This window comes from Pipistrellus hanaki (assembly GCF_964339955.1).
Source record: "Pipistrellus hanaki genome assembly, chromosome: 7".
NCBI lineage: Eukaryota > Metazoa > Chordata > Mammalia > Chiroptera > Vespertilionidae > Pipistrellus > Pipistrellus hanaki.
In genome coordinates this window covers 25,372,981-25,399,102 of record NC_140509.1, presented here as the reverse complement: position 1 = coordinate 25,399,102, position 26,122 = coordinate 25,372,981, and the positions used below count along the sequence as shown (strand labels likewise).

At 36.7% G+C, this 26,122-nt stretch overlaps 1 protein-coding gene across 12 annotated transcripts in view; it reads right to left on the bottom strand.

Moving 5' to 3' along the window:
- Window positions 1–3,382: 3,382 nt before the first annotated feature.
- PHF3 (PHD finger protein 3) overlaps window positions 3,383–26,122 on the bottom strand; it is an 84,791-nt gene continuing 62,051 nt past the window's right edge. For all 12 annotated transcript variants that reach the window (XM_084890369.1, XM_084890378.1, XM_084890377.1 and 9 more), the window contains 11 exons: window positions 24,082–24,265; window positions 21,495–21,642; window positions 21,256–21,412; window positions 19,267–19,383; window positions 17,516–17,650; window positions 16,794–16,929; window positions 13,110–13,308; window positions 12,445–12,592; window positions 8,949–9,038; window positions 6,615–6,810; window positions 3,383–6,223 (listed from right to left, as the gene is read on the bottom strand). In XM_084890369.1, the coding sequence (XP_084746495.1) occupies window positions 4,110–6,223; window positions 6,615–6,810; window positions 8,949–9,038; window positions 12,445–12,592; window positions 13,110–13,308; window positions 16,794–16,929; window positions 17,516–17,650; window positions 19,267–19,383; window positions 21,256–21,412; window positions 21,495–21,642; window positions 24,082–24,265 (3,624 nt within the window). In that variant the 3' untranslated portion in view covers window positions 3,383–4,109. The remainder of the gene's footprint in view (window positions 6,224–6,614; window positions 6,811–8,948; window positions 9,039–12,444; window positions 12,593–13,109; window positions 13,309–16,793; window positions 16,930–17,515; window positions 17,651–19,266; window positions 19,384–21,255; window positions 21,413–21,494; window positions 21,643–24,081; window positions 24,266–26,122) is intronic.

Here is a 26,122-nt window from a genome sequence, read left to right as displayed (position 1 = left end):
CTACTTAATGTTTTCAGTTTGATATTTATAATTTTGCCACCAAAAAAGCAACTGATAACACATGATTGATACAAAGCACTAATAGGACTATGAAGAAAAGAACTTAGTAACAAGCAGCATGTAAAATTTAAGACGAAAAACATGTAATTATCTGTTAAACAGACTACAAAAGGAGGACTGGTGCAGTTAATGTCTAAATGCAAAATCTGCCTGTGTGGGCTCCAGGCTACACTACAAAGACACTAGGTAAGTAATTTGCCATTTGAAGAACTTTATGGATAATTTTTTAGCCTTATTTTTGCAATCAGAAAGTGATAGACATTCTTGGAAGGCCCTAGAACTAAAGCTGAGAACTTTGGCACTATTGTTGCCAGGCATACCATTCTTATTAACATTGAAAAGTGTGTGAGCAAAATATGTGGAATTCTAGAATGTCTATATATTGATTCAAAGGGGGCTTTGTTTTTAAAAGAAACCACAATGTTACCTGATAAACTCTGACCTAAACCTGTTTTGGTCCATACCACTTCATTTCACTCTTGAGATATTGCTTGGGGGGAAAAAATCCTTGATAGTGATAATGAAATCTGACTTTTAAAGGTACACATTTTATGGCAAGAATGCTGTTAAACCATTTTCTATTCTTGGCGTTATTTTTCTTAACATCTAAACATATTTACTATGGCCTTAGACATTTTATAACTCCCAATTTTTAAGATTAATTCACCCACAACTAAGCTACAATTACTGAGCCAAGAGCTGTGATAAGTGGAATGGGCCCCAAAGTGGTCTACATCGGAATACCTGAAACCAGTAAATACATTAGGTTACATGGAAAAGGGGGATTAATGTCACAGATGGAATTCAGGTGCCACCTTGGGTGATCTGGGTGGGCCCCAGGAATCACAAGGGTCCTTAAAGGTGGAACAGGGAGCCTCAGAGACAGCTGAGACTGGGGCCTATATTGTTGGCTTTGAAAAGGGAGGAAAGGACCATAAGGAAAGTCCGTGGCCCCTGGAAGCTGGAAAAAGCAAGAAAACGGATTCTCCTCTAAGCCTCCAGGAAATGCACCGTCTGAGACATCTTAATCTCAGCCCACTGAGATCCACAGCAGACTTCTGATTTACAGGTATTAATATAATAAATCTGTGTGGTTTTAAACCACTAAGTTTGTAATGTTTGCCATAAACAAGAAAAATAAGGGCTGCAGAACTCACAAGTTTTTGGTTGTATCATCCTGCTCACTTTAAGGAGTGGACTACTCTGCAGTGTTTCAAATAGGTTAGCAGGATGGGGAGGAAAAGGCTGGGAAAGGTAGAGAATAACCAGGCTTCTGACCCTCTCTCCGGCTCTCAATTCTCAGAGCACAGCTGCCACACATTATTGACTCTCCGGCTCTCAATTCTCAGAGCACAGCTGCCACACATTATTGACTTTGGAGAAAAATAAAACTCGGCTAGAATCCCAGCCATGATCACAGCAATCTAACTTTTCCAAGCACCAGTTTCCTCAGTTCTAATATAAATCTTTACCTTCCAGGCTCAACAAGGTTTATATACAGCATTCAGCACAAGGTTTGCAATACAGAGGGTTCATGGAGGCTTTCTTGTTGCCACAAGGGGTGGACTTTGTAGGTACCGAGACACCCTGGTACATTTTATTTCAACAGAGGTATGTATAAAACTATCTTTGGCATTAAACTTTTTAAAGAGCAAGTTTTTCTTAAAACAGGAGAAAAATGAACTTCGTGTAACTCGGTAGTTGGTAGAAGGCTGGCTGAGACTTAAGGACGGAGAATGGCTATGGATCTACCACTCATTGAAAACCTTTCTCATTTCCCCCTTACTCTCCCTACTTGCCAGTTTCAGTGAGCCAGGGGTTAGGAGATACGGTTTGAATCCTTAGTAGCCCCATAATCCCAGGAGGTGGTTATCATTAATCATCCTATAGAGCAGGGGTCCTCAAACTTTTTAAAGTGGGGGCCAGATCACGGTCCCTCAGAGAGCTGGAGGGCCGGACTATATGAACTACTAATTCCTACTGTAACACCTTGGCTGCGCTCACTGCCCAAAAAACCTGGCGGGCAGGATCAGACTCCCCTGGGGGCTGCATGTGGCCCGCGGGCCGTAGTTTGAAGACCCCTGCATAGAGGATGTGACAAGATCCAATGAGATATGATTAAATAATTATTAAACCATCACAACAATATATTATAATAAACTACTGGCTAAGAGACAGGCAAAACTGACTTTAAGGTTTTCTTCGCTGATTAACCCATTCTTGTACTTTGCAACAAAAACAACAACAAAAAAAAAATCTGTTGTCTGTTGTCTGATCAACCTCCTACCAAATAAATCAGTAAAATCAAATTTACTAGCAACATACTAGTACATATTTGAAATCAAAAGGCTAATTTTGGGGGATTTGGTTGTGTGTGGGGGTTTTTTGAGGGGGAAAAGGGAAGGAATTCTTGACAATTTTTTCCTGATTATGCAAAAGATGACCCATCAAATTGTTTTGTTTACAGTTTTTAAATAAGTTAGTTTCCAAAAGAAAAACAGACTACAATTAAACAAATTTTACTTAAATACAAGTCGTTTCAGAACTTTTATGTTGAAAAACTTCAGAATTAAGGACAAAAAAGATGCAAATTGTTGAAATTAGACAAAATGTGTGGTTTTGAATTTCCGCTTCTCTCAGCAGAGAAATACATAACAAGGTTGATTCCATTTCAAACCTAATTTTTAACTCTAAATCCTTAAACTTTTTAGGACATCAAACATTACCCTTCTTAATTTTGTGAAGCCATTTATATTTTTCTTCATTAATATAGGTAAGTAAAAGTACCGGTTTCTCTTTTTTTGTTGGCCTCAAGTATTAATCATTTGGTAGCCAATGCTTTGAATTATGTCAATACAATGTGTAGTTTATATTGTAATTAACTTTATATTTGGATTAACAATAGTCTCCATATGCTTTCTATTTCAAGTAAAACTGCAGTTACCTCCAAACCAAATTAGGGTTAATTACACATTTTATAGAGATTCACAACACATTTCTCATAAATTTCTGTGGTCTCACCATGATTAGTCAGCGTACCAAATTTTGAGAGTGACAAGTCTTCAGAAACATACCTACAAAGTGGGCTATTCGCTGCAGTTTTTCATTGGTAGCTCAAAATTCTCCCTCTTCAAATCATGATTTTTTTTTTTTATCAGCAACCTCTAAGACAAAATGGTTTTCCCCTCACCTAATGCCTGACACAGATAGCTATGCCTGTATGAATGTTCTTGGCTGAGTTAAAAAAAAAAAAAAGGTATGAAAGTAATCAGAGCTTTAGAGAAGAAATTCTTTTACTGAATTTCAAATCACACACACAAAATAGGTGAGAAATTCTTTTATCATATTTAGAATCAAAATATCCCTTAAAATATTTACATTTTACAGTAAAAAGGATAGCAAAACACAAGATCATGTACAAGCTTAAGTATTCAAGTTCCTGAAGAGGCAAAAGGAAAAGGAAACTAATGATCTACCACAAAGCTGTCATATACAGGGTAACACGTGCCCTCAGGAAGTGCAGATCAAAGCAGGAAATGTTCTCCTTGGGCTTCTGCTTCTTGGTCAGAAACTGCCCAATAAACTGATTAATATAATCTGATTATGAAGTTGCTTGCCTTTGTGTTGCTTCTCTAGTTTCTTTAAAAACAGTGCAATTTAAACAAACTTACAGAGTACACATTACTCTCAAATTAGTCATAAAGAACATTCACTAGAGGCAGTAAATATATTCCAGAGTTAACTATATTTACCAATTAAGGAATAAAACTAAAATTTCTAAGCCTTTATTGCATATTAATAAAACAAATCTTTGAATATACAGCAATGTAAAACTTTTAAAAATATTCCTATAACTAGGACAGTTGGTATGAAGAAGGGATGATGAGCACTGGTACAGAACACTCCGCACCAACACACGGAATTTATTGTTCTGCAAACCACCAATAGTAAGTCTGAAAGATGGCACAATCCTAGCAGGCAATCATAAAGTCTTTAAGATACAACATTTAACATTTACTTAAGAGTAATCTTGAAGCAGCTCGCAGATTTTACCTTTTGCTTTTAGCTCTGTCAGTGTGGTCCCTATCTTTGTGGTACCTATCTCTGTCCTTTTCTCCTTCTCTGTGTTTACTTTTCTCTCGTTCTTTATCCTTTTCATGGTCTTCACTTTTAGGTTTGTCTGGTTTCTTGTCTACATTCCTACCATCTCTGCTTGCTTTTCCATCTGTTCCGCGATCACTGTGTGACAACCGTGGCCTCTCTTTATCTTTGTGCCCTTCCTCCCTGCTTTTCCTGTCTCTGTCCTTGTCTTGGGATCTGTCTCTGCGTCTATGCCTTTCAGATTCTTGCTCCCATTCCTTTTCATGTCGCTCTCTCTTCATGTGGTGTGAATCACTATAAAATCTCTGGCGATCCCCTTTACCCCTATTAAATGACCTATCTGGTTGCTGTTGGTCTTGCCTATTACCCCAAGGATCACTATGGCGCCTTTCTGGTCTTCGAATGTCTTTAGTCTGGAAAAAATTTGGGGGGCCTACATATCTTGATGTTTGTGAAAGGGGACCCATCATACGTTGAGGTTGGCCCGTCAGGTGAACAGGTGGCCAGGGAACTATGGGATTTTGAGCAAAGCCAAAGCCGGGAGGGGGAAGTAATGGAGGTGGCAAATGTGGTGGAAATCCAAACATGCCTTGAGGGGGAAAATTAGGAGGCCCCGGAAATGGAAATCCAGGAGGACTAGACTTGAGATGCTGAAGGTTGGGTTGCTGTGGCCTCATGGGTGAAAAGTTCGCACTTGTTCTGGGACTGCTGCTTCTGGAGGTAAAGTTGAGGCTTTTAGAAGGAAATTCTGATTGACTTGTGTTTTCAACTTCAAAATGAGATGGTGGTGCTGCCGATCCTCTTCGAAACGGGTGCACAGTTTCAATATTTTGCGTTGAAATATTCTCCTCTGAGGGTTTTGCTTGTTCTGTTTGAGAAGTGGGTTTGTCTTCTGATGCCAAGTTTTGTGCAACCTCTGAATTATCCTTCTGCTGAGGACTTGAGTTCTTCTCTACAGAAGACAACTTTTCCTCTGCATTGGTTTGTTCTGGTGAGGGCTCCTTGTGTGACGGCCCAGGCAGGGTGTGCTTTTCTCCATTCCCGCAACTATCTCCTTCTTTGCTTTCTGAAGCCGTTACCTGCTGACTTCGTCCTGCTGCCTGCCTAGGATCCCTTTTCAGGTTGATAAACTGTGGGGACTTAGCTGTGTTAGCAGCAAGGTTTTCACTGCCACTCACACTGCCATCTGTGTTTCCTTTTCCTATATTCGATTTGCATGGAGAACTGGTATCTGAAGTCTGATTATCTTGCAAATTATCCTCTTGATCTTGCAGCAGCTGGCTTTTTAATGGTCTCTCTTTACTCTCCACAACTTCCTCTTGTTTTGACTGAATTGATAAATTTGTTAGGAATACTTCTGTAGAAACATCGGGTGGTTTGCCTCTGAGACTAAGGCTCACCGAAGCTCCAGGAGAAATGGAGGAGGGCCCCGTTCCTGGGGTTTCTTCGTCTACTGGTACTGAGTTACCTGAAGATTCTGAAAGATGATCTACTTTACCCTTTACCTCCTTAGCTTCACCATCCATTGCTACTTTATCTACGTTCTCTGCTTTGGGGTCAGCTTGCTCACTGATAAATGGAATTTCGTTAAGAGTGCTTTGTTCTGTCGCTGACTGAGCCTGTTCATATACTTCACCAGTAGTACCCAAAAGGCTCTGAAGTATATCGTCCACAGGAAGAGGCTTATTTGCTAATTCCAGAGTGGAAGGCTGATTTTCCCAGCCAATCAATACTCCAGGAAGGAATCTTAAAGGTTTTGGTGGCTCCTGTTTGGTGACTTCCACTAAAGGTTCCACTACAGCTGGAAGGTCTTCCTGAACAGCTTGCTGAGGCTTAGGTCTCTGTTTGTGTAATACAGTTGTGAAAGAATTGAAAAAGTCATTTTCTTCCTCTGGTGACTCCTCTGAGGAAACTTCCGTTTTACTTTTTTTTTCAGGTGGCAATGCTACCGGTACATTTTCAGAGGTCTCAGCAGTGTGGCTGGCACTAGCACTGTGCTGCCGCTTCAGTTTTTGGCGAATAATTAAGCCCAACAACAGATTGGGTCTATGTAGTTCAAGCCCTGCATAAAAAACATAAATTAAGTCAGTTTCGATTCCTAAAATAAAAGGTAAATTTCCCTGGCTGGGTAGCTCAGTTGGGTAGAGTATCATCCCAATATGACAAGTTTGTGGGGTCGATCCCCAGTCAGGAGACATATAGGAATCAACCTCTGAATACACAAATAAGTGGAACAACAAATGGTTCTGGCCTCTCCCTCCAGTCTCTCTAATATCAATAAACAAACAGTGTAAATATTTACATGTAGCATATTACAGCCTATTAAGTGGGTGTTCTTCCCTGTCAGGTCAGCTCTAGAGACCTGAATCCCAAGACAACAAGCAGAGTCAGTTTTTTCACTCTGGTCCCACCTCCCACTTAGTTTTATTCACTCTATTAAAATATATACCTACCAGGTCCATCAAAAGGCACGAGAGGGTGTGGAATTTTATCCGTGGCACCCAACGGAATAAGGTACATGTCTTTAACCTGCTTCATGTTGTTAGCAGCTACCCCATAGCGTTTTCTGCTGCTGAAGTATGCAAACAGCAAAGTGTAAGAGATTTGATCTTCTTCAGTAACAGGTGTGAAGCGAACCACACAAATCTCCTATTCAAGAAAATAAATGGTATTTAAAACCAAGCTATCGTTCAGGTTATAATTTTAAACAACCATTTCTTAACCAGTTGAATTGTATAATGATGATTACTAAATAACATGGTATACCAACTTAAATATAGGGAAGAATACTAAAACAACTCTTGGGAAAAGATTTTTGTTGACCCATTGATGGACTTACCTAAAGGCATCCAGTTAAGAAATTACATCCCAAGATAATTAATGTGTACAAAATGACACGCTTCTCAGTGGCAGAGATTTTTAAACCCAAGACTTTCTATATCAATACTATATCCCGATTTTCAATGTTACAATTACAACCTCCACAGAGGGCTGACTGTATTCTCACCATACAGCAAATTAATGGCATCTACCATGTACACATACCCACAAATTCACTGATAATCCAATCTACAGGGACTAAATTGAGGAATTTTATGCACATAGACCATATAATTTGGAAAATCATTTGGTTTACTCAGGTACCAAGGTGCTTGCCTCTGGGTTCTTGGCTTTGTTTCAGACAAGAGTCCCAATTTAATAGTGTAAAAAAAAAAAAAAAATTAAAAAAAAGAGGATGCTTTTTCACAAAGGTATACTGTCAAAATGGGGGAAACTAGATCTGCTACAAGCTTAAATTGATGCAGATCCTACAGAAACCATGTGATGAGCTGAACTATGGCTCTACCTCTTAGGAAAGGTCTGTCATCTAACTGTCCTCTTCTAGAGGTAACAACTAGTATGTTTTTGTCAGTTCAAGATGGAGGCATAATATACAGTGTTTGGCAACAATATAGGAATAGATCAAGAGGGATTCCCGAAATGTCTGAGTAATGCTACTACGAAATACTTTCCCATGCCTTCTGCTGTAATGAAAAAGTATCAGCAAAAGAAAGTAGTTAATTTTTTTTAAGACCTTCAAAGTTCAAATGTATTCTAATACTATCCATTTCAATTCTAAAATCTATAATGGAAAATATTCTTTTTAGCTTAAGATCCATTTTAGATTACTTAAAAAAAAGTTTGCTTACTCAAAATTTATTTTTTAAATGTCTATAATATGCTAGGTACTGTCATCCTTGGTGGGAGAAACAACTTCTTCTAATGACTAATCTTTCCTGTAGAGTACTGACAAAAAACAAAAATTATTATTAAAGAGTCTACTAATGACCTCCTAATATCTATTCCCCTCTTTTCCTCCTATTACAAAGAGAAGCCCTTGACTTTTATTTAGCTAGCACATGGCCATCCAATACTACAATACATTTCCAGAGATTCCTTCTTAGCAGCTATGTGACTAAATTCTACCAATGGAAGGTAGAAGAAGTGAAATAACTTGCAATTTTTAGGTCTGGACAAGAGCTGGCCAGTGTGTCTCAGTTGGTTGGGTGTTGCCCCGTGCACTGAGAGGTCATTGGTTCAAATTCTGCATCGGGGGTACATACCGGGATTGTGAGGGGGTGGGAGGTGGTGGCAGGAGGCATCCACTTGATGTTTTGCTCTCATATAGATGTTCTCTCTCCCTTTCCTCTCTCCCCAAAAATCAATACAAATGTGTGTGTTTTTTTAAATAACTGGACAGGCATTCATTTTTGTCACTGGTGCTGCAGGTAAGTCAGCTCTGACCGTGCATGACTGATTAGGACAAGTTTTAGAACCGGGAAAGTAACGAGAGAAGAGGCTGGCTGGTCTCTCAATAATTTGTAGAACCAGAGCTGCTGAAGCACCCTGAATGAATGGCCTCCTAACATAATAAAATAAAATAAAAATACTCTTATATTCTTGAGGAATTATATTTTAGGGTTTTAACCCATGCACTAACTAAAACAAATGTCTATAATCAAAGAAAGTTTAAAATTCCAAGATGAATCTCAATATTTACTCTAAAACATTTCTTTCAAAACATTGAAGAAGTCATTGAGAAAGCACACCGGAAGGGAAAAAACACACAAAAGGAATAATGGGCTATTCTAAGCTTTAGTAAATGGCTTTAATTCAGTTTTGTTAACTATATTATTTAGATTTAGAATTTGTTCTGGTTCCCTCCCCAAGAGACCTTGTATAAGAACTCAATGGTTTACTTTCCAAATATTCTCTCAAACCGGTATAGTGAAAAAAGTTTTCCTTACCTTGGTTCCTGATGCTTTAAGTTTTTCCACATAATCCCAAACTGTCTGAGGTGATATTCTGCCACCTACTTGAATACTATCTGGTAGATCCTGTGGTAAAAATGAAGGTGATTAATATGTAAACATATATTTATTATACGCATAGCTCATACAAGTTTAGCTCTATGACTAATTTGAAATAGTAATATAAATTAAGTAAATAAAAAGATTGTGAACTGCATCATCGGAATGCAGACAGTAATTAGGCCTTACCTCAACTGTCAGTTCCAAATGAATTAGGTGGATGCCCAAAATACAGTTAAACAATTTGAGGTCATGTTCATTTCAGAAGGAAAGAGAAATAATGGCAAACATGACAATCCAGGAAAAATGCAGACTATTCGGGGAGACTTTTTTTCCCCTCCCATACACCTGGGCCCCTTATTTGGTGGTAGTGGATGGAGGTATGCCTTAATCATTAACAGCTGATGTTTGATGATAGTATACATTTTTGCACAAAAAAGAATATCACTGTAGTAACATAAGGTTCACTTTTTTTAAAGGCACAATTTTTCTGAAAACAATTACAAGTAAAATCAATTAAGAACTGCAATTAAGAATATTTAAAACTTTGCCCTAACTGGTTTGGGGCTCAGTGAATAGAGTGTCAGCCTGCAGACTCAAGGGTCCCAGATTCGATTCCAGTCAAGGGCATGTACCTTGGTTGCAGGCACATTCCCAGGGAGTGCAGGAGGCAACTCATTGATGTTTCTCTCTCTCCCTTCCTCTCTGTAAAAAAATCAAAAAATATATATATATTAAAAAAATATTTAAAACTTTAATCAGAATACTTCTATTTTTCCCATGGACTCAAAAACCAAAAAGTATAATTAATTGATATTAAATTCAATTCAGTTTAAGTTATTAATTGCTTTAAATATTTTATTTGGGCTTGTTGTCCCAACCAAACTAAAAATATCCAGAAAGCAGAAATGGAGTTCTAGAAAGTAATCACATAGAAAATGGCTCATCACCCTGGCCCAGTAGCTAAGTTGGTTAGAGCATCACCTTGATATACCAAGTTTGTGGGCTCGATCCCCTTTCAGAGCACATATAAGAATCAACCAATGGCCGAAACCGGTTTGGCTCAATGGATAGAGCGTCGGCTTGGGGACTGAAGGGTCCCAGGTTCGATTCCAGTCAAGGGCATGTACCTTGGTTGTGGGCATATCCCCAGTAGGGGGTGTGCAAGAGGCAGCTGATCGATGACTCTCATCCATGTTTCTAACTCTATCTCTCTCCCTTCCTCTCTGTACAAAATCAATAAAATATATTAAATAAATAAATAAAAATAAAAAATGGAACTACCTTTAAAAAAAAAAAAAAAAAAGAATCAACCAATGGATGTATAAATAAGTGGAACAACAAATCGATATTTCTCTAAATAAAACTTAAAAAAATGGCTCAGAAAGTAGAATAATAGTTGTTTAAAATCTAAACGGTTCCATAGTTCAGCACCTAATTATCCATTTAAAAAAATATATTTTATTGATTTTTAGAGAGAGGAAGAGAGGGGGATAGAGAGTCAGAAACATCGATGAGAGAGAAACATTGATCAGCTGCCTCTTGCACACACCCTACAGGAGAAGTGCCCGCAACCAAGGTACATGCCCCCAACCGGAATCGAACCTGGGACCTTTCAGTCCACAGGCCGAGGCTCTATCCACTAAGCCAAACCGGTTTTGGCCTAATTATCCATTTAAAAGAAGAGGGATCTTCACATTGGACTGATCAAAAACTAAGTTTCTAAATAGTTATGGTCAGAAAGAAGAGCACCATGGGTCCACTTAATATTTCGTATAAAAATGACAAACCATATGTAAAAATAATATTCATTAACAAAAAACATAACCAGTAAACTGATCAATATCAGATAATCACCGTTACACTGAGTTAAACTAACATCAGCCTAATACAAAGACAACTAAAATGTATGATAGTCTTCAGAAGAATAAACATAGCCCGGGCCAGGTATGGCTCATTTGGTTGGAACATTGTCCCATATACCAAAATGTTTTGGGTTTGATTTTTGGTCAGGGCACATAACTAAGTTGCAGTTCAATACCCAGTTCGGGCACATACGGGAGGCAACCAATTGATATTTCTCTCTCACATTTATGTTTCTTTTCCCATCCTCTCTCTAAAAATCCCAATGAAACAACAACAAAAAGAACAAGCACCCAGCCAGACAGGCTCAGTGGTTGAGCATTGATCCGTGACTCAACTGGATTCCTAGTCAGGGCACATGCCAAGGCTGTGGGTTTGATCCCCAGTAGAAGGGAGGTTCAGGAGGCAACCAACTGATGATCCTCTATCATAATGGATGTTTCTATCCCTTCTCTCCCTCCTTCTTTCAGAAACCAAAACATATTTTTTTAAAAACTTCTAAAAAAAGAGCAAGCATATATATAATTTTGGCTTACCGACTTACTAAAGAAATTTATTTTTAACTTTTGCCTTTATGGTCAGTGGACTGAGAATGGAAAAAGTGAATGTTAGATATGAATATGATTAATAGAAAAATATACAGTAAAGGATCATTGATATATTTCCCTCCCACATAAACATGGGGGAAAAACAAGCTTCAGTGTTTTAAAAATTATCATATTTTCTCATTTATCATACTGTATATAATATTACAGCTATTTATTATCCATAAACATTGCATCATAGTTCCTATTCCCTCAGATAAAGAATAGCCAAGCTCTTGGCCCCTCCTCTCTTGCTGCTCAAGCAGAACTCCTGGCTTGCAGGGCTCTCAAGCTCCCACAACAACAGACTGATGGCCTGGAAGTAGTCTGATGCTGTGGATCCAGCTTCACCATGGAATGGAAACTCGGGTCACTGGCTTTGCTTTTAGCTCTACTAAAGCCCCAGCTTTTCTAAGACTGGTGTAAGGGAAATGGACTTTGAAAACCAAGGGTTATAATTTCATACTGGTTAAGCTTTCTATCATATCTCAAAAAAACAGTAATAAAATAAAACCAGCCAAGGAAACCACTACAGCATCTATGGCCATTGGTCTCATGGGAGTGTCAATGAGCTCTAAAGTTTCAACTACAGTCTATATCTCACTCACAGAAACAGGCAGGTAAGAATTATAGTCATGAAGCTGAAAAAGCAAGCAGTAGGAGAATTAGAACGCTGTTAACAATGAAAAATCTTCCTGAAAGCTATAATATATAAACAAAAATTGTACTAAACAAAATCTTAAATATCCATGCATATTCTAACGTGGATTTAACACTTTCAGAGCACAGTTTTCTATAGTTCTAAAACTCCATTTGGGAACTCATAATTCCATTAACTGAATGGTTGAAGGATCAATGTCAATAAATATTTTTATTCTGAATAAAAATGAAATATTTTTAGCATTTTTGTGATTTTTATTATGTTGTTTCCTTGCCTAGTGCTTTCAGAAACACGTATGTCAAGAAAGGCAGAAAAGTTCAGTTACCTCTGTCAAGTACTCAGGGGAACCAGACACTGGGTAGGCTTTGGTAACAAATTTTGCAACAGAAGGCATGTTGATAAAACCTTTCCAGATGAAGTTCAATCGAGCCAAGAATGTAGACTCAACTTCAACGGTTCCAGGCATCTCTGGACTAAAAAAATGACATAAAAAAGTTTTCAGCCTAAAGATATATTCATGAATAAATGTATTTTCTACATAGTCATCAATTATTTCTCTATTTTAACATGTCAAAAAGGCTAGAATATGTAAAGACTATTGATTAAAAAAATTTATATTTGCATTATATAAAATTATACTCATATTTACATAGTCATGCTTTACAATGTCATCCTTCTTAGTTGGCTTAGATAGAATCAATGTCCAGAGAAATGCAAACAATTTTACTTTAATGACCTTTCGCCTGCCTTTTGGCATGAACATAATTAAAGGGAATTTTATAGTCAAGTCCTCACATATTCTTATCTCTAACTTTCCCAGTCTTGTGTTTATCTCAATTAATTTAGAGCATGGGGAGATACAATTATTTTCTCAAAAGAAAGGTCCCTAAAAGAAAGGTTCCTAAAGAAAGGTTTCTGTTTTTGAAGAACTCCATGTAAGTTGGCAAATATTTATAATGATTATTATAGGTTATACTAAGAGAAAATTACCGTGGAGCAGGAGAGAATGTTGTTGATTTTGGAGACTCTTGTTTCTCTTCCTCAAAGAATTCAGAAGCCAAAATATTTGAGGTTGAAAACAATGCATCTGCTATACTTTCTGCTTCATTGTCTGAATGTTTACGAGATACTCCAACAACAACTTTCACCTTTTTTGGAGAAAGATCATCTACAGGTGGTGCCATTCGACCTAAAGCCAGAAGACACCAAAATAAGCTATATTTGTGAATTTAAATTTCTGTAACTTCATTTCTACTCCTAAAGTTATTCAGTTTCTCTGACTGAATTGTTGCATGACCATACATTTCCTGGAGTAATTTTTAATCATATTTCTCATACTGACATATTATACTTCTATGATTAATGTGAAAAATTAGATAAAAAGAATGTTAAGCAGCTCAGATAAGCTGAAATGGAAACATAAGTAGAACTTAATATAGGTTTCTTGATATCCTAGCAAATTTTTAAAACTAAACTACACCAAATTCCAACAGTCTTCAGAAGTAACTTAAGAACTAAGTAAAACAAATCAATATTCTACTTTGTGTAACATGAGTAGTTCATGTAATACATGCATAGTGCAGTGCGACTTCATTACTAAACATGAAAAATATTAGTAAAGTTTAGAAAATTATATTGCTATTATATCAAAAAGCAAAACAAAAAAAAATCCCTAAAACATTCAGAAAAGAAGTCTAATTGCATTCATTAACCAATGTTTCTGCGTTACCATTACCAAACAATTGCCGTGAAAATATCTGAAATTAATATAAATAACTAAGAGTACTTTTATTAAGATTTTTCCCAGATCGCGGAAAACAGCTTGGCTCAGTGGATAGAGTGTCGGTCTGCGGACTGAAAGGTTCCAGGTTCGATTCTGGTCAAGGGCATGCACCTTGGTTGCGGGCACATCCCCAGAAGGGGGTATGCAAGAGGCAGCTGATCAATGATTCTCTCTCATCGATGTTTCTAACTCTCTATCCCTCTCTCTTCCTCTCTGTAAAAAATCAAAAATTTTTTTTAAAAGACTTTTCCCAGATAAAAGAACTAACTGGGTATATTTATATACTAGTAAACACCATGGATAGCTTTCTTTAGGGATAACAATGTGTAAAAAACACTCTGACCTTTAGTCTTTATCATTGTACAGAGACTGCAAAATATGTTAATACACCTAATTTTGTTAAGATTATTATAGGAAAATTACATAACATAATAATTTTATCTAGTCTCTGTATAATAATGGAGAGCAACAATCAACTAACTTAAAAGACTTTTTCATGTTCTGAACAAAGTATCATTCCTTCAGTATACTATAATAAAAATATAAACATTGAGAACTATTATCTCAAGTTAAAAAAAAAAAAAACCTCTTGATTCTTCACCTTTATGAATAAATTGAATATAAATGTAAAATCTTCCTTAACACATTATCATTTCTTAGGCCCTAACTCCAGTCAATCTCCAACATGTGTTAATATTACTAACTTGGGTATTTTCTCAAAACTCCTACTTATTTCCATCTCCAATACTACCACTCTAATTAAAATACCACCATCTCCCACTTGGACTCTTATCTATTCTTCTTCCTTTCTCTGTTGACTTGGACTGTAATCTCCAGGCAAAGTCAGATGTATCTTCATAAAGTTCCAATCTTATCAAGTCATTTCCCTTCTAAAACAATTAAGTCACTATCCACTATTCTTAGGTTAAAAAAAAAAAAAAAAAGACAAAATCTTTAATGTGGCCTACAAAAGTAGATTTTCAGCATGTTTTATTATCTCTAAAGTAATATTTTTACATCATGACCCATTAGTCACTACAGGGGTGTATGTACATGTACATATACCTTACAGATATGCGTGTATTTATGTCTGCATTTTTTCTTATATATAAACTAGAAGCCTGGTGCACACAATTATTGCATTGGGGATTGGGGGGGGGGCCCTCTCAGTTCAGCCTGCACCCTCTCCAATCAGAAATGCCCTCAGGGGATGTCCAACTGCAGGTCTAGGCAGGCAGTCGGCCATCCCTCCCCTCTTACAATCCTGGACCACTGGCACATTAATTGCTCATCTACCTGCCTGCCTGGTCACCCCCAACTGCCCCCCCACCCTCCCCCCGATGGCCTTACTGCCCCCCGCCAGCTTAATCACCCCCAATTGCCCCCCATATCAGCCTGGTCACCCCCAACAGCCCCCCCTGCTGGCCTGGTCACTCCCAACTGCCCCCTCTGCTGGCCGGGTCACCCCTCATGGCCCCCCCCACTGGCCTGATCATTCCACACAGCCTGCTTGATCAGTCGTTTGGTCGTCCCTAGGGCTGGCCCTGGGCAGCTAGACAGCCAACATCAGAGGCTTGCCTGCGCCTCGGTCCAGCCCTGGGCAGCTGGGAGGCTGAGGAGACTGGGGGACTGACTCCTGGAGGTGGGCCCAGCCGTGCAGTGCACATGCCACCACAGCAAGGCTGAGGGAATTGGGTGCTGCCACCTTCTGGCTGTGGACGCCCCCACCTTTGAGAGCATGGCAATCAATAAGCATATTCCCTCTTTATTAGATAGGATACCTGCTTTTCCTTGAAATTCTAGTTGCTAGATTTTATTTCTACTCTTACATCACAGTCTGCAGTTTGAAAGCAACTGCTATAAGATACTATGAAATCTGATTTCTAAATATCTCTTCAAACATATCATGTGCCTTTCTCCTTGAATTCAAGTCAAGCTCATGCCATTCCTAGTAGAACGGTCTTTTCCGCTCTTTGCAGGCATAGTTCTCAACCTTCGTGTCTCAGTGTAAATATCAATTTCTCAGCCAAACCTCTCCTAACAATGCAATCTAGACCAGGTCTTTCTGCTACCCAAATACATTTATAACAACTGTACCTCTGTTAACTCATCACCTGTCTTTTCCATTGAACTACAATTTCTCTTAAACACTGGATTAGCATCTGACTGGTTCACTATATTCCTTTCTTCCAGCAAAGTGCCTGGCAAGGAGTAAGAACTCAAATATTTATTAAATGAATGACCAAAAATACAAATATTAGAGAAGCCATAGCCAGTTTGGCTCAGTGGATAGTGTGTCAGTCTGAGGACCGCAGTGTCTGTCACAAGCTCAATCTGCAACAGGGCACTTGCAGGAGGCAAACCAATCAATGTGTCTCTCTCACATCAATGTTTCTCTCTGTGTCTCTCCTCCCCACTTCCATTCTCCCTTTAAAAAAAAAAAATCAATTGACACATATCCTCAGGTGAGGATTAGCAACAACAAAAAAAGAATACTAGAGAAAAAGGTAATTTCTGACGTTACATTTATTACATATAGTAATACAATATGAATATTATTTCACTCCTTCACTTACTAAATGACAGTACCATCACCACTGTCCACAATTTCTGAAGTCTATTGTAATGGTTAAATTTTAGTCATATGACACTGGATTGATAAGTTTAGATCTTATATAATGCAACTGATTCTAGGTAGGAAAGTACACAATAATATTAAATTACATGCCAAGCCTGAAGAAGTCACACACAAAAAATGTGCCATTGCTCAAAGGGAGTAGGTAGGTGCTTTACCAATTATACTAGGAAAACAAAAAGCTACTTAAATTACAAATACAAGTAACCCCCTTTCCAAGTGAAAGCAACATTTTAGGAAGGAAAATTCCATTTACCTATGCAAATTTTGCAGTTAAGATCAAAAAGATGTTGTCTGTGTTGACTTGTGGTATCTGTAGACATAGAGTCAATCTCCTCCTTTTGTTTTTCAGATCCTTCGGTTTTCTCCAAAGACTTGTTACCTGCTGGTTCCTAACAAAAGTCAGAGCAAAATTAGTTTTAGCCTCAATTAACATCAACTTATATTTCATACTGGCATTTTTCTAAAATGAAACTGTTCCATCTACAGGTTGTTTTTAACTACTTTGTTAAATAACAAATGTTTAAATATTAACTGACGTAAACATTCCTTTCTTCAAGATGTCTAACAAGATTTCATATTATTTCCTCACTAATAATTAAAAATAAGAAGTTTCACCAGCTCTCAAAAAGCACTTACAGCAGGGACCGATTTTGCTCAGTGGATAGAGCATTGGCTTGCAGACTGAAAGGTCCCAGGTTCGATTCCGGTCAAGGGCATGTACATTGGTTGCAGGCACATCCCCGATGGGGGGTGTGCAGGAGGCAACTGGTCGATGTTTCTCTCTCATCGATGTTTCTAGCTCTCTATCCCTCTCCCTTCCTCTCTGTGGAAAATCAATAAAATATATATTTTAAAAAATATATATGTATATACAGTTTTTAAGATTCTTCTACTTTAAGACCATTAGGCAAAGAAACCTCTTCTGGTTCTATATGCTTTGAGCACTATAAAACACAACATTTTTATTATCTTTACCTGCTGAATCTCCATGACTGCTTCCTGTTCTTTCATTGGAGCATCACTCTCAATTTCTATTTCACCCTTGTGAGTTATTTTTGTGATTGGTCGTCTTTCCACTTCTCTCTGCTCTTTCTCAATCATCTCTATGGTCTAAGAGAAAATATTTTTAAAAAAACAAAGCTCAGCAATAAAACAAAATAAAGTGTAACAACTAGTAAAAGGTAGATGAGAATGGAAGAGGTTAAGAATGGGTAAAAGAAGGGTCTGATTATTTAGCTCGCCTTAGTTTAATACAAATCATCATTTAAAGAAATCAGGTACAAGACCTAAAGATAAAACAAGCTGGTCTTTACTGCAGATGATACTTGCAGCCTCAGTTTCAAAGAAGAAAGGCGTGTGCATATTTGGGTTATGGAGAATAAGAAGAGGAGATACTATTTTCAAAAAATAAAACAGCCCTGGTTGGCATGGCTCCATTGGCTGAGTGTTGTACCATGCACCGAGAGGTTGCCAGTTAGGTTGCTGATTAGGTTGTTGGTTTGATTCCTGGTCAGGGCATGTGACCAGGTTAGGAGTTTGATCCCCAGGAGGGGGTATGCAGGAAGCAGCCAGCTGATTGTTCTCTCTCATTGATGTGTGTGTGTGTCTCTCTCTCCCTGTCCTTTCCTCTCTCATTAAAATAAAAATTAAAAAAAAAAAATAAGTAAAAGAACAGGAGAAATTATACAGTCTGAAAGTAAAGAAATACTTGAAAAAGTATAATATATCAAATCAAGGCCTTTGGTACTTCAAAATAGATTTGGCAGAAGATCTACTTGGAAGCTTAATACCTAAGATGCAGATAAATATTATGAAGAATCAGGTGAATTATGTAGTTAATATGAATTATAAGTAGCCAGAACTTCTAGAATAAAGGGCTAATATTCTGAGACCACTGTAATAAAATAGTGGATGATGGGCTACCTCATTCCTCAAGTCACATACATACTTAAATCTTTAAAGGTATCTTAGGTTCACAACCTTCAACTAAAAACTCTTACCATCAGTGACTTTTAGAATTTTTTAGTTTTAAAAATTCAATATGATGCACATATTGTATCTGTTACATAACATTCCAGTTAGTGCTACTTAATTAAATACACATTTCTGTGAATACATTAAGACATAGCAATTCAGGTCAATTTTATCAGTAAATTTGTTACAGGAAAAACATTTTTCAAAGCTTTTGGCATTTGAAACTTCAAATGAATTATGAACCGACAAAATTTTCATTCTGGCCGAAACCAGTTTGGCTCAGTGGTAGAGCGTCGGTCTGCAGACTGAGGAGTCCCAGGTTCGATTCCAGTCCCTGCATATACATTGGTTGCGGGCACATCCCCGGTAGGGGGTGTGCAAGAGGCAGTTGGTCAATGTTTCTCTCTCATCGACGTTTCTAACTCTCTCTCCCTCTCCCTTCCTCTCTGTAAAAAATCAATAAAATATATTTTTTTAAAAATTTCATTCTGAATTAAATCCAGATCTACAAATTACCAATATTCATAATACTGGGCTTCTGAAAGTCAAGATGTGACTAAGATAAGATGCACCAATTTTTCCCACCATCTGATTTACAAATTATATAACAAAACACAAAAGTATTTATGGTAACCTGAAAACTTAAAATGAAAAAAAGTAGCAGAGATCTTCCTCTCTGTGAAAAATAAATAAAATATATTAAAAAATATAGACTTTAATATAATCAAACACATATTCATGAGTAATCTTACATGTCTGTTTTCTCTTCGTCTCCAAGCAGCTAACTCTTTCGAAGCTAGTTCTTCTGGACTCATTCTTATAAGATGATCAGGGGTTACTTCTCCTTTCAGTACTTTTTTAAATAATATCTATAAGTATTTAAAAATGGGAAAGGGAGAAAAACATTTTCAGAAGAAAAAAAAAAGGCTATCCAAAAACTTGTAATAAATAAGATGCAATTTTGAAAACTGACATAATTGTTTTATAATTTACATATTGCCTACCACAAGACTAAATAACAGCCTTGTAGCCTAGGAGCTTATCTAAGGCAGCAAAATACACATCTCACAAAAAGCAACACATGATGCTGGAAACATTACAACATCTATCCCAAAGCTGTATTATGTATTCCTAAGAACATATTGTCATAACAGACAAAGTAATATATAAAAGAGCTTTACTAAATATGATGACTTTCATATTTTTAAGATTGCAAATGTTTAAATCCTAATAGGCCTGTAGGAATTCCAGAGGGAAGAACCAACTGCAAGAAAGAAACCTATAAGAAGTAATCTCTCTTTTTTTTTTTTTTTTAATATATTTTATTGATTTTTTTACAGAGAGAAAGGGAGAGGAATAGAGAGCTAGAAACATCAATGAGAGAGAATCATCGATCAGCTGCCTCTTGCACACCTCCTACTGGGGATGTGCCTGCATCCAACGTACATGCCCTTACCCGGAATCGAACCAGGGATCCTTCAGTCCGCAGGCCGATGCTCTATCCACTGAGCCAAACCGGTCCCGGCAGATAAGAAGTAATTTCTTATTGAAGAAAAACTTCCAGATTACACAATTCAAAAAGTAGCCAAGACCTGTTTGGCTCAGTGGATAGAGCATCGGCCTGCAGACTGGGGGGTCCCGGGTTCGATTCCAGTCAAGGGTATGTACTTTGGTTGTGGGCACATCCCTGGTGGGGGGTGTGCAGGAGGCAGCTGATCGATGTTTCTCTCTCATCGATATTTTTGGCTCTCTATCCCTCTCCCTTCCTCTCTGTAAAAAAATCAATAAAGTATATTTAAAAAAAAAAAAAAAGTAATAGATCCCCTAGACCCGTGGTCGACAAACTGCAGCTCGCGAGCCACAATGCGGCTCGGCTCTTTGGCCCCTTGAGTGTGGCTCTTCCACAAAATACCATGGCATGGGCAAGTCTATTTTGAAGAAGTGACATTAGAAGACATTTTTTAAATTTGGCTCTCAAAAGTAATTTCAATAGTTGTACTGTTGATATTTGGCTCTGCTGACTAAGGAGTTTGCCGACCACTGCTCTAGACCATAACGTGAGATTCTGCACTGTAGAATTCTCTTAAGCAGCTGTTCGAATATTTCAAGAAAATACTTAAATCACATACTACAGCAAATATAGGTATGCAAACTGACTAATTGCTATCATTTAAGTGAAAGCTTTGTCAAATTTAACCAAATATGCAAGACATTTGCATCTACACACACACAACTTTTAAATTCTAAACCACAAACAAATCCCAGGAAAAGTTAAGGTTTCATTGTGAATGTTTACGCCACTGCTAAAAGATATTTAGAACTAAAGTCATATTTAATGTAATAAAAATGTCTTAAAATAGTTTTTTTAATCTAAATGCAATTTACTTTAAAGAATGCAGTTATTTTCCAATTTAAATCAGAAGTATTAAATAGTATTGTCAATTTTAGATTAATCATTTTTGAAGAATACATACGAATTCTTAACAAATTGGATTGAACAAGGAATAAAGGAAATTCACATAAATCAGATTATGACAGATTTAGTATTTTATATTTTAATAAGCTCATTCTATAATACTAGTCACCACTAAGCAGAATTCAATCGAGAAGCAAAAGACTATTAAAATTCCCTGGACTCACTTCAAGAAATTATAGATCTATTGTATTACAATCTTAAATCTTTATGCATTCAGTAAAGTAGGAAGCATAAGTATCTATGAACATGAACAAAACACACTTACATTGTTTTTAGGATCTTTCAGATTGAACATCAAACTTCTATATTTGTTCTTATATTTAGCATCTGTGTCCCGAAAAAAAGAGAAAAGCTCTTTTTCAATTTTTGTGGCAACTTTTGCTGCCTTTTCCTCTGGTACCTTCAAATTTGAATCTGTAAGTCTTAAAATTAGAACAATTCAATTATTTTTCAAATAGGAGAAGCATGTATTATTCCATCTCCCACAACAGTAATGTGTGTTACCTTTTCATCAGGATGTCTTTGAGAGAGTGTCTGACACTCTGCCGGATCTGATCTGCAGAGGGCTTGGCAGCTGGGGCAGCAGGAGGATGCACATTAGGCGATCCTTTTTCAATCTTCTTCTTTTTTACCTCTTGCTTCTCATGAGCACCTAATTTAAATAAATATCATATCAAAACACATTACTTTGTTTTTAAAAACATATTTTTCTTTTTAATACAGATGTATATTTATAAACAAAATAAACTGATTTAAAATGACTACTTATTTCTAACTGCTCCATATTTAAATATTCTTGACATTCTAAACCTATGTATTGTGACAGATGTTAATTAGACTTACTGTGATCATTCATAATATACAGAAATATTAAATCATTATGCTGTACAGCTAACACTAATATGCTGTGCCAGTTATACCTCAGCTTTTAAAAAATTCTAATTAAAATCAATTTTAATTAGAAATTAAGTGACTAACACGTGGCCCTAAAGCTAAAAAAAACCAAATATCCTCTTTTCCATTTTAAATAATGGCTTTTAAAGCTAGTTACTTTTCACATATATGCATTAACTTTTTAAAAAACTATTTAGAAAATGTGGCTGAACTTATTAAATGAGCAAATGATTTAATGATCTTTCTACCACCACAAAATTCACAAATCTCTGGTTTTAAAACAAATGTACTTGATTGATGTTGTAATTTGAATGCTCAGCTTTTCAAAGGACTTCCCAATTCACCATTACTAATTCGTGTGCATCTCCAAAAAATGTCTAAACATTCCACTGCTCTGACCTCCTATTACACCAATTTATTTATTCTAAAGTCTCCTTCCACATTCTTAAACTATCATTTTTATCATCTATGCCTTCACTTTCCCACAAAACCAACTTTGATTAAATAGTCCAACACTATTACTGCTCCTTAGCATACTTAATGCCTTTATTCTCTCCTTTAAACTTCTGCATTGGCAAAATCACAACACCAGTGAAAACCAACTTCTATCCTTCACCGGAATAACCTACAAACAGCTGAAGATACCTGGAAAATAAATAAATAAATAAGCTCTGGTGTGGACAGGTCTCACTTTAAATGTATAAGCCACAAATCTTAAGTCGATAATTCAAGCTGTTGCCTTAATCCTATTAAATTTTCTCAGAAAATTTCCTCTCCTACTTTGAAAACATCTATTTTACACTGTTCTCCTCTCTTTTCAAACCAACAATCACGTTCCTCAACTTCAACCTCATTTGGTTTTCTCACTTCATATTTTTACTGAGAAAACAGAAAAATGTCAGCTCTCACATGTTCCCATCACTAAATCAACTTGTATCTGTCCTATCACATACAATCTTCCTTTTCTATGTAACCCTTCAACGTGAATCCCACCCCCTCATCTCATGGATTTTTTAACCTCATCTATCACATAATATCTCCTATATCACCAAATTCTCTCTCTCTATGGGATCATTGCCATTAATGCTATATACCTGTATCTCCTTTAAAAAAAAAAAAAAAAAAAAAAAAGCCGAAACCGGTTTGGCTCAGTGGATAGAGCGTCGGTTTTCGGACTGAAGGATCCCAGGTTCGATTCTGGTCAGGGGCATGTACCTTGGTTGCAGGCACATCCCCGGTGGGGGGTGTGCAGGAGGCAGCTGGTCGGTGTTTCTCTCTCATCGAGATTTCAGGCTCTCTATCCCTCTCCCTTCCTCTCTGTAAAAAATCAATATATATATATTTTTTAAAAACTCCTGGGGCAGGCTATAAGAGGTCAATGGGACAAAAGGGGACACATGTAATACTTTTAACAATAATGTTTTTTTTAAATAAATAAAAATAATAAATAAGGAAGTGCTAGATCCCACATCCACTTCCATTACCACACCATTTCTGTTCCCTTACACAGCAAAATTCCTTGAAAGAGTTATCTATAATCACCACCTTGTTCCTCATTTTCCATTCTTCCATAAGCCACTACAATTGGCTTTTGTTCCCATTGCTCCATCAAAATCATTCTAAATCAAGGTCACCAAGAATTTCTATTTCACTAAACCACATACTTAATCTGTGTTAATCTTATTAAATGTCCACACCAGACAGCATTTGACATGGTTGATTATTTCTTCCAAGCCACCAAGGTCTCTTACTGGTCCTCTTATCTTACTGGGCCAATTGTCTCTTTTTCCCAACTTCTAAAAATGTAGATGCTCTCCAAGGACTTTGCTCTGGAGAGCTTCTATTGAACTCTGTATATATATATCTAAGTTTGGACTTTAAATTACTATACACTGATAAATACTGTGATTCTCTATCCCATCATTCTATCTTTTCTTCAAAGTGTCTAAATTCTGTTAAATAGCATACCATTTTCTTATCTGTCTTCTCCCTTTGGTATTTAAGTGCCATGAGGGAAGGAGCTGTATTTTAAATTCATTAGTACTTTCCCAGAATTTAAAATCATCATTTTTAATTTCAAATAAGATTTATCACAAAAACATTAAAATATTAAAATTTCCCTAAATATTTTAACTGATAGTGTATGAAATGAAATATAAATACATTAGTATGTAATAATTTTTATTAATCTCACTACCTGGTTTTGAAGTTTTTTCTCCTGTGCAAATAACAGTTGTGGAATCTTTTGGAATTTTTTCACTTTTTTCTTCTGAGGATCTCCGAGGTAAAACTGGTTGCCCCATCTTTCGAAGAGGAGCTAGCTGCCATTTTTTCATTTCACTATCTCTACAGTCTGATGAGTTTTTACCTTCTCCAGATTCCTGGGGGGGGGGGGGGGGGGGGAGGTATTTAATTCACTAGAATTAAAACTTCTACACCAACTTTAAATATAAAGCAAGCCTCAAGAGATATATATGAAAAAAATGAAACCTTATTAGTATTACAACCTATAACAATAGCAAACATTTTCTATTCTTTGCCCCAGTTAATTGTTTAAAGGGTTTTTTTTTAAAGATGCACAAAAAAATAACTTAATTATTAGCAAAAAGCAGAATCACCGTTCCATTCAAAATCCATAAGCAACTGTTTTCTACAGAACACATACTAGACTATTTAGTTCTTTTATATAAAAGAGAACTAAAAAATAGAGACCACATTACCAATACCAATATTAAAGAGAAAATTAGAGATATAAGTTAAGAGTTCTCTTAGTTGACTGTGGATATGTGAAAAGGAGGGGAAAATTATAGAGAAACTATAAATCTATATCTGTATTTTTCACTATTTTCTAAAACAAATCAAGTTCTAATCATCTATAATAAGTGCATCAGTTATGTTCTCAGTGCACCAATTTTTGTGGCAATTTTAACTCCCATAAGGTAGAACAAACCTTCAGGAAACCTGCCACTCTTATATAACCCAGAAAGAACTGGCAGTAAAACTGGCATTCTGAGAGCTCTGGGAGAAACCAGTCACATCACACCGGTGTTCAAAAGATGGGGAAGCCTGCCTGCACGGCTCAGTGGTTGAGCGTCGACCTGTCAACCAGGAGGTCACAGTTCAATTGCTGGTCAGGGAATACCCCATTTGTGGACTTGGTCCCCAGTGTGTGTGAGGGGCATGCAGGAGCAATCGATTGATGATTCTCTCTCATCACTGATGTTTTATCCTCTATCTCTCCCTCTCCCGTCTTCTCTGAAATAAATAAAATAAAAAATATTAAGTAAAAAAGATGGAGAACACTGTATATAGACATAGAGTACATACAAAAACTGATTTTCTCCAGACCAGGAACCTTCTAATTTTATTTACTTTCTACCTCCCCAATTAGATTTACATAAGAGCAGGAACATATAAACCTGTGCTATAAACCCAAGTCTGATATCAGGCTTGGCATACAATAGAAACTCAAATGGTTCAACATAAAAATCTAGGGGTAACAAGTGGTTTTTAAAGAACAGATTTCATAAACCAAAAGCAGGCAAGATTCAATGGCTCATCAAAAAGGAAGCGATTATCACTTGGATAGCACATGCATTTACAAAATCAGACTAGGTCTTTTTCTAGAAAGAGGGTGTTTCTCAAAATATTTACAATGTTAGTGTTTTTTTAAATGTCATTTTAGACAAGATGGAGACAACTCAGCTAAATGAAAAAACAATGAGCCATATTTCTAAATGGCCAAAAAATTGTACCCAAGAAGTGATGAGTAATAGTTAATGATAAAAGAAGTTTTCCAAAAGTGTGTTATAAATTCTTCTCAATGGAGCTTTCAGTTCTGTATCATCAATTACTTTGGTTCTAATCAGATCAACAGATAAAGAAACAAACAACATATATCAGAAGGACATAATCTGATTCTCAAAAAGTCTTGACAGACAGAAAACAGTGGATACAAGGATTTAGCAAACTGGAACTTAATCCAGATTTGTCATATAAGGAGTGTCTGAAAGAACTGAGTTTATAAGTAATAGAAAGTTTGGAGAAAACATGCTCATGCTCTTAAATTGAATGGCTGGACTAAAAGATTTCCAAGATTCCTTTCAACTCTACAATTCATGTTCATTGTCTTTTGGGTTATTATACTTAACTCTCCCATGTACATTTGTTGCCACTATGTTTCCTCCCTAACACTATCTATAAGAATAACTAATTAGAAAAATAAACAAGTAGACAAA